The 16,130-nt window shown below is 56.5% G+C and overlaps 1 protein-coding gene across 1 annotated transcript in view; it reads right to left on the reverse strand.

Moving 5' to 3' along the window:
- Nucleotides 1-7,319: 7,319 nt before the first annotated feature.
- SH3BP4 (SH3 domain binding protein 4) overlaps nucleotides 7,320-16,130 on the reverse strand; it is a 60,599-nt gene continuing 51,788 nt past the window's right edge. Inside the window, exons 4-6 of the mRNA XM_081141773.1 lie at nucleotides 12,664-15,026; nucleotides 9,662-9,850; nucleotides 7,320-8,945 (exon numbers count right to left, since the gene is read on the reverse strand). Coding sequence (XP_080997899.1) covers nucleotides 8,721-8,945; nucleotides 9,662-9,850; nucleotides 12,664-15,026 — 2,777 coding nt within the window. The 3' untranslated portion in view covers nucleotides 7,320-8,720. The remainder of the gene's footprint in view (nucleotides 8,946-9,661; nucleotides 9,851-12,663; nucleotides 15,027-16,130) is intronic.

Consider the following 16,130-nt stretch of genomic DNA (forward strand, 5'->3'; position numbering starts at 1 on the left):
GAGTCTGTGCAGGGGGGAGGCTGGCTCCGTCTGGTCAGCGCCTGGCGCGCGGGGGAGGGCCGGGCCGGGCTGGGCCGGGCGGGCGCCGGGTGTCCGGGGCTGGCTTCGCCCCCGCGCTCACGCTCCCTCCGCGTTTCACTGCATCGCCTCCGCTTTTCACGCCGCTCTCGTGGGACGGCTTCGAGCTGCCACCGGCGGCTTCGCGAGTCTCCACGGCGTCAGGGGACACGGATCTGCCTCTCCCGAGGCCGCAGAGCCGTGGCAAACAGAGTATTGATGCGAAAGAAACGCGGGTTAAGCTTCATCTTCAGAAACTCAGTGAAAGGACTGGCACGTCCCCAAACTGCGGCTGTTGTCGCCTTACGGTTACTCCGGGGGGGTGTGGAAACCTAAGTCAAAGGGGCTTGGGATGATTTTAAAAAGACCGTCCTGCGTCACCACGAGAGAGAAGGTACCATCCACTGATCTCTTTAAAAGGCTCAGCAGCTCTCCGGGCATTTTGAGCTTTTTCTTTTAAAAACCAAGAAAATCTCCTCTTTTTCTTAGTCTGTGGGTCCTTCTGCAAGGACATCCTCGGTCATTTTTCCCTCGTGTTTTAAATCCTGACCTAGACAAACCCACCCCGTCTAGGACGACCATTAGGCCGCGGCAAACAGGAGGGGAATTTCAAAGGCTGTGTTTCTCAGCAGCCTCTCCTTAAATTACAAGGTTTTCAAATTAAGCCTCTGGGGTTAATGGAGAGAAGGCGGGAGGGGCGGGAGGGGCGGGAGGGAGGGGACGCTGTTACGTTTATATTTGTGCTGAGTTTCTGGCAAAACGTTCCTGTCAATTAGTGGGTTCTTGGCCTTTGGAGAAAGACCACATTGCAAATATGTCTCAGCCAACGTCCCCCAAACATTCTGCCGAGAAGGCAGCGGGGCCGAGGACTTCTCCGGGGGCCGGCGGGCGCGGCTGGACTGTGGGCTGCCTGGGTCGTGTGCGGCCGAGATGGGCAGTGGGCGGTGTGACCTAGACGCTGGCCGGTCTCCTACGTATAAGTCAGCTTTACTTCATTCAAAGTCTATGGAAAAGGGGGGGATCTATTGCTTCCATGGACAGAGGCACGGTTAAGGACCTGTTTTGTCATTTGGTTCAGGAGTCTGCAGCTTGTCACGTCTGGTCCCTCTGTCTTCCGTCACTGCCCTGGTGACCGGCTCACTCGCTGCTGCAGCCCAGGCCTCAGGTCCTTCGCTGGGGGACATCCGTCCCTACCGCTCTGGTATCAGGTGGTGTCTGCAGAGAGATCTTGGGGAACAGGCTGCCCGTGGTTTCCACGGTGGCTGCCGTGAGCAGTGGCTCTGTGGCCAGGCTCCTGGAGTTTCCAGTTGATGACGGAGGTGCCCCGAGTCCACTCAGAGGCGGGACTTTGCCTGTGTCTCCCAGGAGCCCAGCCGTGGGGGCTGTTTCATTTTTTTCTTTTTACATCTTGGTTTTATTAAATGCATTTTGCATTCAACTTATACACTAATTAAACTCGTAAGCCTTAAATTTATACCGCGCCGTAAGTCAGTTATATCTCAATATACGGGGAAGAAAATGCTTTTTTTCCACCACGTATGGGAATTACACGTGAACACTTAAAAACCACGTAATTACGCTCCTCGGTGATCCCAGTGGCGCCAGTGGATGCAGGCTGGTAGGTCAGACGCCGGCTGCGTGTTCGCACTAAGCGGACAGGCCAGCGTTTAGGCCCAGCTGCCCATGTCCCCGGCTCACCTGGAGAAGCAGGCCCGCATACACGCGCTCCCACGCACTCGCGGGGTCCCCGCACATGGGGGCCGCACCATCTCCACCGGCCCCTGGCCCTCCTCCCAGCAGGAGCTCTAGTTGGTTCATGGTGACACTGCAGCCGACTAGGGGACACAGAGCCCCCACCCCAAGCTCCCAGGTGGGTGGCTGTGTAATAATATCCTGAATGATGCAATGCAGCAGAGTCCTACTGGGTGCAGTCGGCTGGGAAAGTTCTTGTTTCCCTTGTAAAAAGAGCCAGAGTTAGCTGGCAGAGCCCCACCCTCTGCCCTCTCCCCTTCTCACGGCCTGGACGGTGGCCCCGGTACCCGGCGGCCCCTCCTGACTGGGGGACAAAGCCACAGCCGAGGACGGCCTGCGGGAGACAGAGCCTCGCCCACCCGGGGAGCTGTGTCAGGTGAGAAAGACGAAGCCCTTTCCTCACACGGCGGCCGCCTCCAGCCCCGCGCAGCCCCGCCCGCCGATGGGCAGAGGAGACGTGCGTGTGGGACACGCAGGTGGCGCCTGGGCAGGTGCGCCCTGGGCACAGGCAGGCGGCGTCTCATCCCCGCCGGTCAGCCCCTCCCGCCCCCTCTGTTTATCTGCGTGCTGCAGGGTCCTCTAATGCTCACTAAAAGCCCGAAAAGCACCGTCTTTTATATGAACATCACCTTTCTCATGGCTGCAGTCTAGGGGTCGTTAAATTTTGTGGCTCATAAACCTGTATGAGAATCTATTCAAATGCTGGATATTCCCCTCAGAAGATGCCTAGACCTTAATAAACAAAAAATCAGTGCAGCACCGAGGGGTTCGCAGGCCCCCTAAGACCCGTCTGGGGCCCTGGTGGGAACGTCCTGTTCTGGGCACACAGCTCAGCGGCAATTATCTGCCCGTATATGCCCGCTCAGCTGATTAACAATATGCAAATTAGGTACTTGTTTGATTTTTAATTTTGCAAATGGGGTGTTCGTCCTGTTCCTTGGATATTTACAGCTAACTCTAAATTACTCTCATTCCACAAATTATTATTTGTAGCGAAAAATATAGAGAGAATCACGAAAATATCACCAGTACAGAGCAAGAAACCCAGCGGCCCAAAAAGATACACAACGGAAACCGAGCCCGTCCCCTAAACGCGGAGGCCCAGGCCCCAGCACCCCGAGACCAGGTGTCTGGGCCGTCATTTGGGGATGCTCTGTGCATGGCCCTGTTATTTCTTCTTTTAAGAAAGCGGGCGAATTTGTACCCGCTGTCCTATTTTCTGCGCTCACTACGCCTTGGAGAGCCTCTCCCGCACCGGCTGTGGCTCTGCTGTCCCTTCAGAGGTTGAGCAGGTCCCACCGTGCAGGTGTGCCGAGGGTTATCTGGCTGCCCCTTTGTGCTGGGCGGTCATTTGCGGAAGCTTCGAGCTTCGCTCGCGGGGCAGCGGGCCCCGGCCGTCGCCGTGCCGCCGCTGAGGCAGGTGCGGAGCCTCGAGCTCCGTATCTCTGCTCGTCCAGAGGAAATTCAAACCGAGACGCCTGCGGCAAACCCACCTCCCCTTTCAACCGTCTCCACGTAAAACGCGCTCAGGGGGAAAGGACAGGTTTTGCTACTGACCACTTTCAGTTATGCAGGTCACCATTTCCGTCTCTTGCTGGGGTTTCTGAGCCACAGGAAATGTCACCTGGGTACGGCAGGAATGGGTACAGCGAGGACCTCAGGGCCAGGCTGCCCGGGTTTGAATCTCAGCTCCACACTCTGTGGCTGTGTGACCGTAGGATAGGTACTTAACCTCCCTGGGCCTTACTTTCTCATCTGGAAATGCGGATAATAGTTGTACCCACCTCTCAGGGCCTCTTGAGGCTCAAATGAGGTAAAATCGCTCAAGTTCTTAGGACTGAGGCAGGCACAGCAAGCGCTAGGGAAGTGTGGATGTTTTTAGTTTACACGGCCTTGGACTAAGACTGAGGAGCCCTTTCTTCTGCAGTGGGGTGGGGGTGTTGTCCAAGGTGAGGACCCAGGGGGCCTGTCTCAGATCCCTCGAGCTCTGGTGCATACACGCGCATGCTCACACACGTGCACACACAGCACTCCACACACGCCTCCCAGGTGCTGACGAAGCTTATAAGGCCTGCACTGGGCTCGGGGGGGGGGGGGGGGGGGGATGGGACCCTGCAAGGTCCTACAAGAACAGCAAATGAGAGGACTGTGTACCTGCCCAGGGGGACCCCCACGGGGACAGGAGGCAGCTGTAATCCCACAGCCTTGGGGACGGAGCACTGGCGAGGCCCAGGCCTGTGGAGCACGGTGCCCAGCCGGGGAGGCAATTCACTCCCTCTGCCAGCAGGAAACCTGAGAGGCACCGGCAGGTGGAGGCAGGCCTGTTGCTAAGCACCAACCAGCCCATGCGCCCCTCTCAGTGGGGGGGGGTCCAGCAAGTCCCAGGGGTGCTGTGTGCATCAGAGGGGCCTCCCCAGAAACAACTGCCTGGATTTTAATTAAAGTTCAGCAGGAGGGGCTGACAGTGGGACCGCGAGTGGGAGCCGGGAGGCCCAGGAGAGGCACTGTGGCTGCTGGAATATTTAGAAATCACAACATGAAATCCACAGCCATCCCCTCCTACCCAGAAATAGAAGTCATTTACGTTTCTTTCCCATCTATGTTTTACCATCACATTAGAAACTGAGCTTGTCGTCACAGTCCAGGGCACCCAAGAACAAGGTGGGGCAGATTCACTTTAATCACAGCGATTACATTTTTAAAGTGACCTTAAATAGTTGAATGCTTTCATTTTCTCAAGATGACTAGGCTGGTACCCATTCTACCTCCTCCAAGAGCTGTGGGTGGAAGAAAATAGACGGGAACCCCAAATAATAGATATTTCAACCAGAGCTCTGCTGCGATCTGACTGGCTTGCAGAACACACAGTTAAGCGTGAACAGGACGTGCATTTGAACGATGCAGAGAAAAGCACCGTATTGTGAAGGAACGTTGAGAAAAACGATCCTAATTAACCGCCTTGTTCGAGGCGAGATACCGGCCGAGGCTCTTCCGTTCAGGGGCAGAAGGCTGCCCGACCACAGCCAAGTATCCAATCAGATTTTAAACGGAACTTTTTAATACGTCACATGCCACAGACCGAAAAGGGAATTAAATGGAGTAGGGATTTCTGAATGAAAAACAGACGTATCCCTTTTGATAGCTTGAGAGATCACATAGCAGCGACCCCAGGTGCTAGGATATCTCTATGTATTTGGCACGAACCTAATATTTGAAAAGTGACAGCTATCTCCCAGGACCTGGGAAAAGCACATAAATCTCCAAGGCCTGTGCATATATTTCTAACTAGGTCAAGCGCCCGCAGTTCGCGTCCATCCCCTTCTCTGTCTTTAGTTTCTCAACTTACCTATCACATGGAAAATGTGATAATTAGGGAGACAGAAAGGCGTTCTGCAAACCGCCTCGGCGAGCTGGACTCCGGTTACTCAGATTCGGAACCCCTAACCGCATTCTTACAAATTCACCGGTTGCACGCAGAACACGCCTTCGTGTGGCGCTTCTTGTTGCACATGCAGGGTCGCGTTTGTATTTCAGGGTTACAGAGGGTTCAGGTGACTCGTCAGCACGGATTTTACCATAAATTCTTCATTCTGTAGATGTCGATTCTAACCAGGCTCAGCGTGGACACTGAGAGTGACTCAATTCTCCAGACCCTTCCTTTCTCTTCTAGAAGGGTCATGCCCAGTGGCCGCCAGGCAACCGCCCCGCCCGCCCCGGAGGCCTGCCCATCCTCCTGCCTTCCGCTTCCCTCAGGTGCCCTGGTGACTATCTCGGGAGGCCTGTGACACCAGGACAGCTCACCTGAGGCTGCAGATGCTCACTAAGTGTCTGCTATTCTCACCCAGGTGCGAGAATCCGCACCTTGGGTGTAAACTCATTTTGCATTTGGAGTGCAGAAAAATACATGGATGTGTGAAAATACAACACTTTTTCTTCCAAAGTGTGGGCTTCAGCTGAGCTAAACATGTGCAATATTACAGGGGGGAGACCAGTGAACTAAAATGAGTAGAGATAGAACTTGCTAGAAAAAAAAATCCAGAATGGACTCCCCATAAAACTTCTATTTGTTTGATAAAAGCCACTCCAGTTTCACACAGAGCGATCCAGGTACTCAGCCTCCGTTCCCCTGAATGAACCGAGCTGCAGTCGTCACTGGGAAGCTGTTCATTCGGTCATCCATCCAAGAACGTGTTGAGTGTGACTTTGAATGTATTGAGCCTGAGCTGGGCACTGTGGCACCTCCTTGCCCAGTTTACAGCCTGGGGCAGAAGCAAATGCAAGCTCTGCTAGAGAGATTTGGATTATATTTGTGGTAAGGGCAGAGTTCTGCAGGAAAGCATAGAAAGGGCCTTGAGCCCAGATGGGGCGTCCAGAAACACTTCCCAGAGTCTGAGTATCAGGGCAGAATCCTGAAGAAATAAAAAGAGTCAGAAATCAAGGTGTTTATCTGCAAGCAACAGACACTGACAATGGCTAACGCTTCTAAAAAGGGACTTCCTAAAGGGCAACTGGGTAATTCAGAGAGTCGGGAGGGCTCAAGAACCGAGCTCAATTTTGAGCTTCCAGAGGACTGCGCCACCCCATCAGGGAAACTGCCACCGCCCTGCGTATCCCACTGAGGCCACGGCCAGGCCAGGAGCTCTGCCCCAGACCCACGGTGCCTGAAGAAAGATGTTTCCGCCACCAGCCTCGCCTCCTTCTGCAAGTTGGTGATGGGATCAGAGATCCACATGGTGGAAGCTAGACACACCTGCATTTAGCTGCAAGGGAAGCTGTGAGTTTGTGTTTTGGGGGTTCCAAATATAGCAAGAGTGTTCTCAAGATGCTGGGCACCCAGAAAACATGGCAAAACCATTATCTCAGTGAGGAGGGTGGTGCAAGTGGAAACAGCCAGTGGAATGGCTTAGTCCTGAACTCTACTTCGGGACTGGGATTGCCAGTCCCAGGGGCATGGGGCCAAAATAAAGGAAGCCGTCCCCGTGAACCTTTTGCGTGCTCCGGGCAACACCGATTTCCCACTGGCCGGCGATGACTGCGACTCCTACGTTCCAAGAGCAATTAAATTAATATCAAGAAAACGGATACCTGCTAACCCAACTGTCGCTAAGGGCTGACTGTTAGGGGAGGGAGCCATTGTCCTATCCACAGATACTTGCACTAGGTTTTATTTAAAGTTTGGTTGGTATGGAAAAAACACACAGACACATACTTAAGAGGTCAAAATATCCAAACAAAATTTACTGCAACTTCTGTAGAATTTAATTTGTGCTACAAGATATGTTGCATAGGACACTATTTTAAGCCCCTGAGGAAAAATATCCATGGTTTAAGGTGCAACTGGTTTTGTTTCGTCTTTGGGGAAAAGGGGAGAGAGGGTCAGTGGAAGAACAAAGGGGGAGAGCTGAAAAGTAGAATTTAAGGGTATCACGTGTGATGATTGGGGAACTGTGTGTCTTGGTTCTTCTTGCAGCATAAAATATGTAGTGTTTTTAGTTTTTGGTATCATTGTGTTTTCTAGCCAGTTGATCTTCAGTATCTGAATCAGCAGATACGTAAGAATGTTTCAGCCCCATAAGGGAATAGACATTGATTATAGTAAGTAATTAATGTGTTTTAAGAAAGCAGATTTAAAGAATGAGATCAGGATCCAAGTGGCCCACGTGACTTCCTACGAGTACATTCCCGGGGACTTCAGTCGTGCCCCTGCTCCCTCTGAGCTGCCACGACTACACTGCCGTCACAGAATTCAACCTGGAAAGTCGGCCTGCAACCGTAAAGGTTACCAACGCCACATTCTGCCAGGTCCCAGACATTATGTGGGAACTATTTCATTTTCTGAGAATGCTCACCCTGCTCAGATAATCTCTATATTGTAAATTAAAACGGTCTCCCCATACTGTTCCTTTCATTTCCGAGGCGACATGGGCATACCAGGAAGGGAGAGGGGTTACATGTTGGGTGAAATGAAGCGAGAGTTTGGCAAATGGCAGCAGGCACCTTGCAGAGGGCGTCCTTGTGGCAAAGTTTCCTTCGTGACCATAGGGAGGGGGAGTTCTGCAGGGACCAGCTCACTTGCAGCCGGGGTTGCTCTTTCGAACGAGCAGGGGCCACAAAGAACGCCAGCTCCCAGCTGCTTCCTCATCTCAAGGGCACCAGTCACGCATGTCGGACTTAACTTTGCCCACGAAACGGTCCACGTGCGCTGTGGCTGGTCACTTTCTGCACCAGGAGGCAACGGTACACAAGATAACAAAAGAGGAGAGAACATGACCCAGGACGTTCTCAGAAAGAATGGGCTTGAGCTACTACACTCATCTACCAAAAAACCACGGTTCCTATTCGATTTACGTTTTTACAGGTACAGAGTGAAAGAAGGTCCAACACTCGAACAAGCATCTTCCCGTGCTTCTTGTTGAAATGTGAGTGTCTGGGGATATGAAATGCCCCGGATAACTTTTAAATACATATATACATCTGTAACATAATTTAAAAAGATCTTTAGAGAACATAAAAACCTCAACAGCATCTGCCCCATTAGGTGTTTTTTTTTTTAACCTTGATGATCCATTAAAAAAATTAGATACCACCTTTCTCGTATGTCCCCTCCTCCCCATACTTTAAAAAAAGTGATTTTAAATTTAAATTTATACCTAACAAATAGAAAGCTATTTGATTGGCAATGACCTGCAGTAGAAATTCCCTTCAGGCGCCCCCTGCCCCGTGGCGGAGGCAGCGGGTGGAGTGCTGCGTGTGCTTGCTTGGTCCTGGGGCACGGGGCCAGCCCGGAGCCACCCTGATCGTCTGAGCAGCCAGCCCTCCCTTCCTCCCTTCCCAGCAACACGTCACTGCATGGGCATCCGGGGCAGACGGGGGCACAGGCCCCAGGGCAGAGCAGACCGGGGGGGACCAGTTCAAATCACAAAGTCGTCCTGGTCAGCAGGACTGAAGGCAGCAGCTCGCAGGATGTCCAGGGTGTTCACAAGGATGAGGGTGCCAGTGAGGTGCTTCCAGCGCTTGGTGATAGGGTTCTTCATCCGGTCCAGGCCCGTGTGCAGCTCCTGGATGACATCCCGGTAGCTGTCCCCGATCTGGTGGCTCCAGGTCAGTAAAAAGTCATAGGCGGGTTTCCACATGGCCTGCAGGAGGGAGTCGTCCAGAACAAAAGGAGGGAGAAGGGACAGAGGTGAGGGGCAGTCGGACGTTTGAACCTGTCCCCCGATGCAGCTCCTCTGCTAGTGTTTACATTGCTCTGTAAGAGCGGAGCAAACTCGGCGCCACAGGTGACCGTCTCTGTCCCGGGCCAGCACGTTTCAAAGGGAACAGGGTGTTTTGTGCTAGAGGAGGGACGTAGCCAATGGTGTCTCAACCAACAGAAAGGATTTCTCTCCTTACAATCCCCATAGCACTTTCTATCGGGGCCACTGATTCAGAAATTCACCCGGTTTAATAAAGGACACCCTTAGGCCTGGAGCTGCCCCCTTCCTAATCTCTGGAAGCTTAGTGACCTCCACCAACAGGTGAGAAAACAGGACATCTCAGCAGGAGCCCGGCCTGCTGTGGCTCACACTCCCTCTAACTGAAGGTAATTTAAGGTGGGGACCAGCAAGGGACTGGCAGTCCTGCCAATGCTGTTCCAACATTCCACTGCATGGCATGTGGCCTTGCCCGCGTCAGATTTGGAGTCACCGCTGAAGACCCCAAGAAGGACAGGACCCACCCCACTCAGTGGGGGCCTACTGTGCGCTGGGCACGTGCTTTCACGTCCAACCCACTCTGTCGTCAATGAAAACGCTATAAAACTGCATTGCTACAACTGCATTTTACGGGTTGGAAGAAGCGCCGCCTGGCTCACCTCGCTGTCCACGACCCCATTCCTGTCCCGGTGGGGAGACTCGTACGCGTCCATCTGCTGCTTGGACACCTTGGCGAGCTTCTCAGCCAGCTCCCTCCAGCGCTGCGCCACCTCGACGGCCGTGGTCAGGAGCACGAAGTCCTGGATGAGCCTGACCACCAGGCCCTGGCAGTCCATCTTCAGCAAGGCCTGGGGGAGGGGGGAGCAGAGCGTGAGGGGGGCAACTCCGGGCGCGGGCGGAGCCCCGCTGCAGAGACAGAGACAACTGGCTCCACCCTAACGCTTTATTATTATCATTCTTTAACACTCACCTGAGGATATTTTTTCCATTGCTTTCCAGAGACAGTGGAAGGGAGAGAGAAACAACGCTGTGAGACACATCCATGGGCTGCCTCCCGCAAGAGCCCCGACCAGGGTCAGGGATCGAGCCTGTGACCCAGGTCCGTGCCCTTGGCCGGAACTGAACCCGAGTCCCTTCAGTCTGCAGGCCGACGCTCTGACCATGGAGCCAAACCGGCCAGGGCTTTAACACCTGCAATACACCCCTGAACCCCTGCACCGCTGCGACTCATGGGACACAGTAACGTCGATGATGTTGGGGGGGGGTCCCCTAGAACCTAAGCATGTGGCCAGATCTGGAAGCAGGGTCTCTGCAGTGGACTGACAGCTCCTATTTCTTCTCATCTGGGAAGTCTGCTGTCCAAACCTTCCCTGTCTAATTCATTTAATCACAATTCCAAACCGAGGCACTGTCGTAAACAGAAAACTACTTTCACAAGGAGAGGGGTACCCGGGGGAGGGGGTGTCTGGCTGTGAGAGGGGGAAGGGGCAGGTTAGGTCCTTGGTCGACGCTGATTTCTAAGTCCCTGGAAATTAAGCCCCCGGCTTCCAGCGACTCCTCCAGCACCCTGGGGTCAGCCGGCCTGCGGTTTCTGAGTCTGGCCAGGCGCTCGGATCTGCCGCTCAGGGAAGGTGAGGGGAACCAGTTTCACTCCAGGGCACCTTCCTGCCAACGTCGAGTTCCACTCCCTCCTCCCTGGGGCTCTGGGCGCCAGGGTGTGGGGCTGGGGGAAGGCGAGAGGGCCCCCGACACACAGAGCCTCACCCTCACACTAACTCACCTAAAGAAGCCAACGGAAAAATCTATTCTGGGTCCCCCAGGTTGGAAAAAAGGGAGCAATGGCTAACGTCTTATGCAAAGAAGTGAGGAAATGAGATAAAAGCCACCTCCTCAGGCGTTTCCCCACAGCCCGGAAGGAGCTGCTGGGATCGGTTCCTTTGCCCTCTGCCCACTCAAGGTGAGCGTCGTTTTAGCTCACGCAGGCGCGATCAATCCGCGTTCGCTCCGCGAGAGCACCTAATTCCCTAATCGATGGAGAATGCCAGCTTGAGGCCCGCGAGAGGGAAGCTCAGCCCGCCCACGGTGTGAGGTCCGTCCCGGAGGAGCCGGGGACCCCCCCCCCCGCGTCGCTGGCCTGCGCAGGAGCTGCTCCTACGTGCGCCCCGAAGGGAGGGGCGCGAGGCATCACCCCGGGGGGACCACGCTGGGTGCCCGGGGGAGCTCTCCTGCTGCCAAGCTCACCCCCAGCCATGACAACCCCGAGTCCTCTCCACTGAAGCTGCCGATGCCCCATGACCTCTGGTGGCCAAGGTCGCCCCTCCACCTGCCCCTCGCTTCCCGGCTCTCCCCTTGGGGCACTGTCAGGTTCCCATCTGCTCCGCGTGTCCAGCTCCTTATACCATCGTGGGCCTTGCTTCACTGCCCACTCCCTGCAGGAGTGGCCACGCCACAGTGGACTGCATCCCTTCCGTCCCCGGCTCCAGGGGGCAGCAGAGAGATGTGTGTGCAATGGGCAAACCTCGGCTGCACCTCAGACACACCTGGTTCGCCTGTTCCCAGAAGCACAGACACAGAACAGCTTCTGTCACAGAATGAAGCTGACTGACAAAGGGCAGCACAGACTACAAGAGGTGCCCGGAGCAGGGCATTATTAAGCCTCTCCGAGCACTGCCGGAGCCCATCCAGCAGTTAGGAGAGGGGCTGCTGTGGGCAGTGGGGCTGCTGCAGGGAGTGGGGTGCGGGACCCGGGCTGAGCCAGGCCTGTGAGAGCTGTGAAAGGTCCAGTCAGGGCCCCCGGTTGGCTGGTGGGCGGGTGAATCCTGTAGCGACACCAGCTTCCCCTCTCACTTCTCAGGATCCCAACTGTTGGTTGTGCTGGCGAAGCAGAGGCGTCCCCACCCCTGACTCACACGCCCCCGGAAAGGAGGAAGAGGGAAACAATACAGAGACATGGGGGGGCCCCCCAGTAAGACGTGGAGAGGAAAACTCATTAAAATAAAGCCCGACGCTGGGGCAGTGGTTCTAAAATTTGAGCCATAGATGCCGGCGGAAAGCTGATGAAAGGACAGATCCTCTCCCAAGACGTCTACAGAGAGGTGGTTGGAGTGCAGGCCCCGCGTGTCCCCATCCCACTGGGCATGTGGAGATCCATCCTGAGACCTCTGAGGAGCCCCAGATTCAGCGGGAAGAAAGACCTGAGCTGTTTGGGGTGGTCCCCGCACGTCCCTGTAGACGCCTCTCTACAGATGCTTAAAATCCTGTCCTTGCATTTCAGGGAGCAGAGACGAGCCCGGACACGAATCCAGCTGCTCATTAAACCACAAGCACCCATGTGACACCAGTCCAACGGTTCACGAAACCACGGGGCACCCATGTGACACCTGTCCAAGGATTCACCGAACCACAAGGCACCCACATGACACCTGTCCAACGGTTCACAAAACCACGCAGCACCCACGTGACACCTGTCCAATGACTCACCGAACCACAAGGCACCCATGTGACACCTGCCCAAGGGTTCACTGAACCACACAGCACGCACGTTGACACCCGTCCAGTGGCTCACTCAACCACGAGGCTCACTCAACCACACGGCACCCCCGGTGCGAGGAGAGGCTGGACTGCACCCCACCCCCCCAAAGCCCAACCCGCCGGGACCTACCATCATGAGCTCCTTCTGGAAGGACTTGCGGTCCTTGTTCTCGGCGTTGTTACAGTCCTCCTTCAGCTTCTCCAGGACGGATGCCACCCGCTCGGGCTCGCTGTCGGGCTCCGCGCGGCAGAAGGAGGCGAGCGGCAGGTTCCCGTAGCCCAGGGCGTCGGCGAAGGAGCGCCAGCTGCTGACGTTCTCCATGAGCAGCGTGCGGACCGAGGCGTAGATGTAGGTGAGGAACTTGCAGGGCCGCAGCATCTGCTCCAGCAGCACGGCCGTGCTCAGCTCGGGCCCGCACGGCAGGCTGGGCCGGGCCCTGCCCACCACCAGCACGTTCTTGGCGTGCACCAGGCCCACCTGGCCCTGGTGGTAGCCGATGTACCACTCCTTGGTCCACAGCTGCCCCTTCAGGCGGATCTTCTCCTCGCTGAGCAGGGCGATGGCCTCCCCCTTCTTGTACTCCAGCAGGTAGTGGTTCTTGCTCTGCCGGACCACGGTCTTCAGCAACTTGCCGAACTTGAGGCTGGACACGGGGCGGTCCTGGAAAGTGGGGTACTTGGTGGTGGCCGCGAACGGCGACAGGATGATTTTCCCAACTTCGTTCTTCTTGAGGAAGCGCCTCTGCCCGGACGGCTTGATGGCGCTTTTGGGGGGCGGCTGGGGAGTCTGGACGCAGAACTGGGTGAGGATGGCCGCCTGGTCGTCCTTCACCTGGACGCGCAGGGTGAAGTCGGAGAGCTCGCCGGGGCCCTGGCAGGCGATGGGGAAGATCAGGCGGCTCACCTTGCCCAGCTTCATCTGGAAGCCCCTCACGACCTTGGCCGGCTCGCTCGCGCGGACCTCGTAGTGCGTCATGTTGGAGAACATGCAGACCTGGAGGTCCTGGGGCCTGGGCAGGACGAACTGGTGCTTGCCCCAGAGCTGCAGGGCCACGGGCGCGGGGCTGGGTGCCTGGCGGGTGACCTCGGTGACCAGGAGGGTCTTGGGGGCACAGTCATGCCCAAAAATGGTCACCACCGTCTTGAAGGACGGATGGATGTGTTTGGGGCCATAGAGACCCACTGTGACCTTTTTGTTGATGAAGTCCCACACGGTGGAAGGGTAGAGGATGTTGGGCCCGTGGGCAACAATGGCCAGGTACATACAGGGCTCCAGGTTGTCCAGGTGCACCTGGACCGTGTCCCCGTAGCTGTAGGTCAGCGGAATGGGGACGTACGGCCCTTCCTTGACGTCGCTCCTCAGGCACTGCAGGCCCACTGTGCTTTTGCTGAAAATGTCATTTTTCACCTCGGCGGAAACCTTCATCTCCAACACGATGACGGTTTTCACCTCCAGGTGGCTCAGCTTCACCTCCAGCACGGGGCTGACGCTGCAGCACCTGTCGCTGTTGAGTTCCAGGGGCGGGTCCAGCAGCGCCTTCATGGAGATCTGCTGGGTCTCCCCCGGGGCCACGTGGCCTTCGGGCACGTGGATGCTGATGCCGGTGTCGGGGAGCTGCACGGAGCCCCCCGAGCTGTCCAGCTTGCACACGATGTTCGTCTCCACCGCCTGGGTCTGGCCCCACCCGGGGCTCTGGCCCAGCAAGTCCAGGTCGTGGCAGGACCGGGCCAGCTTCCGGTGGCTCAGCCAGGCGGCGCGGAAGTCCTCCCGGCTCTGGAACTGCTCGGGGGCCGGGGACTTCAAGCCCGTGAAGAACCCCGACGAGGCGGGCGCGTCGGACTTGGACTGAAGGACGGAGAGCTCCGACAGGCTGTAGGAGCGCTTGCTCCGGAAGAACGGGTTGTCCCGCCTGCCCGGCGCCTCGGCGGGCAGCTGACTTGCAGCCGGCAGCCCGTCGAAGATGTTGCCGGTGCCGTTCGTGGTGGCCGAGCTGGACTCGGGGAAGGGACTCGTGCCCGTGTCGAACAGCAGCAAGTCCACGGTGCTCTTGGGAGCCGGCTCGTCTGCGCCGGGCACCCCCCCCGGCACGCTCCCGTTCAGAAACGGGTTCGTCCGGACGCCGTTCCAGAAGGGGTTATTACTGTAGGTTCTGGCCGGTCCCTTCCCGTCATCCGTCCACCCTCCGAGCAAGTCCAGCTCCTTGGCCGCCTCGTCCGGGCTGTCGGGAAGGTTGTCGATCATCCCGCTGTCGCTCAGCGTGGAGTTCCGGTAGTGGAGGGGCTGCACGTAGGAGGAGGGGATGTAGCCCATCTCCGTGGTGTTGTGGGCATACCACCAGTCCCCGCCCGACGTGTCCAGCACATAGAGGTGGTCGCCCTTGGAGAACTTCAGGGTGGTGAAGTTGTTGGGGCGGTAGTCCTTGATGGCGATCACTTCCTTCGCGTTTCCGAAATGCGTGGGATTGTCCCCGAGCAAGGCACTGGGAGAAGGCACTGCAAGACACACACAGAAGGGAAGGTGAGGGCGCAGAGGCGGGCGGGCCGCAGGGCTCCGCCCCAGCTAGGGGAGTGCGGGCCAGGAAACAGCCTCTACCGGACGCGACCGCCAGCCGCTGCCCGACTCACGGGAACAAACCGGAGCGGGGCCTGGCGTGGGGCCGACACGCCCACGCGGGCACGGGGGTCTCGCCACACTCGGCCGAGTCCGAGTCCCACACGCAACGTCGGGCGAGGCCACGGGGGAAGTCGCTCCGCCAGCCACAGGCGCGCAAACCGGCACAGGGAAGTCCCCGTGTGCCCGCGTTTCAAACGTCTCGTTCGGGTCAAAGTTCTCTTTACCTGACTAACTGGCCGGAACTGCTGCTGGGCAGTGAGGGGCGCAGGGCAGGCCCCCCAAAGTCCACCCCTGTGGCACGTGGACTACTCTGATCGGAAGACAACCCAGGCCCCAGAGACTCAGGAAGAGCCTTTGCCTCCTTACGGCTTACGAGAATGTAGATGGAGGCCCGTTCCGGGAAGAGCTGTCACCAGAGAGAAGACGCGGAGCGCCCGCCGGTGGGCTGGGGGAGCTAGGCAGGGAATTCTGTCCCACTGTCTCCGCAGGGCTGGGAAACCTGTTTATCCAACACTTGCTCTTCCATCTTCCTGTGAATCTCCTTCCCTTCGAGGCCCAGCCCCGCCGCCTCCTTCCCAGCTCAGCCTTCCTAGCATATGAGCCTTTTTGGCCTGACGGCCCCAGGTCTCATATTATTATAGGTCGCACAGTCTTACAGGGGCCCCATACGTATGTCATTAAATTTGTTTTTCTCTTGTAAATCTGTCTTATGTCCATTTAGTTATTAGGCCAACCAATAACTAAGCCTAGAGTCTAGAGCCTAGAAAGGTAGGGGAACAGTTGTGTGTCCCTGTGTCTTAGCAAACACAGAGATGTTCTGAATTTAGTGACCCTGAGGCATGTGACCAGGCACAGGGGGGACAAGAAGAGCCTCAGAAGAGCTGCCTCCATATCCCGCCTTCGACACCCAAGACACATTCCCTTGAAGCTCAGGCCCGATTCTTCCATTACAAGTTGAACCACCCTTATTTACTTAATTTTTA

Source organism: Miniopterus schreibersii (genome assembly GCF_964146895.1).
Source record: "Miniopterus schreibersii genome assembly, chromosome: 7".
NCBI lineage: Eukaryota > Metazoa > Chordata > Mammalia > Chiroptera > Miniopteridae > Miniopterus > Miniopterus schreibersii.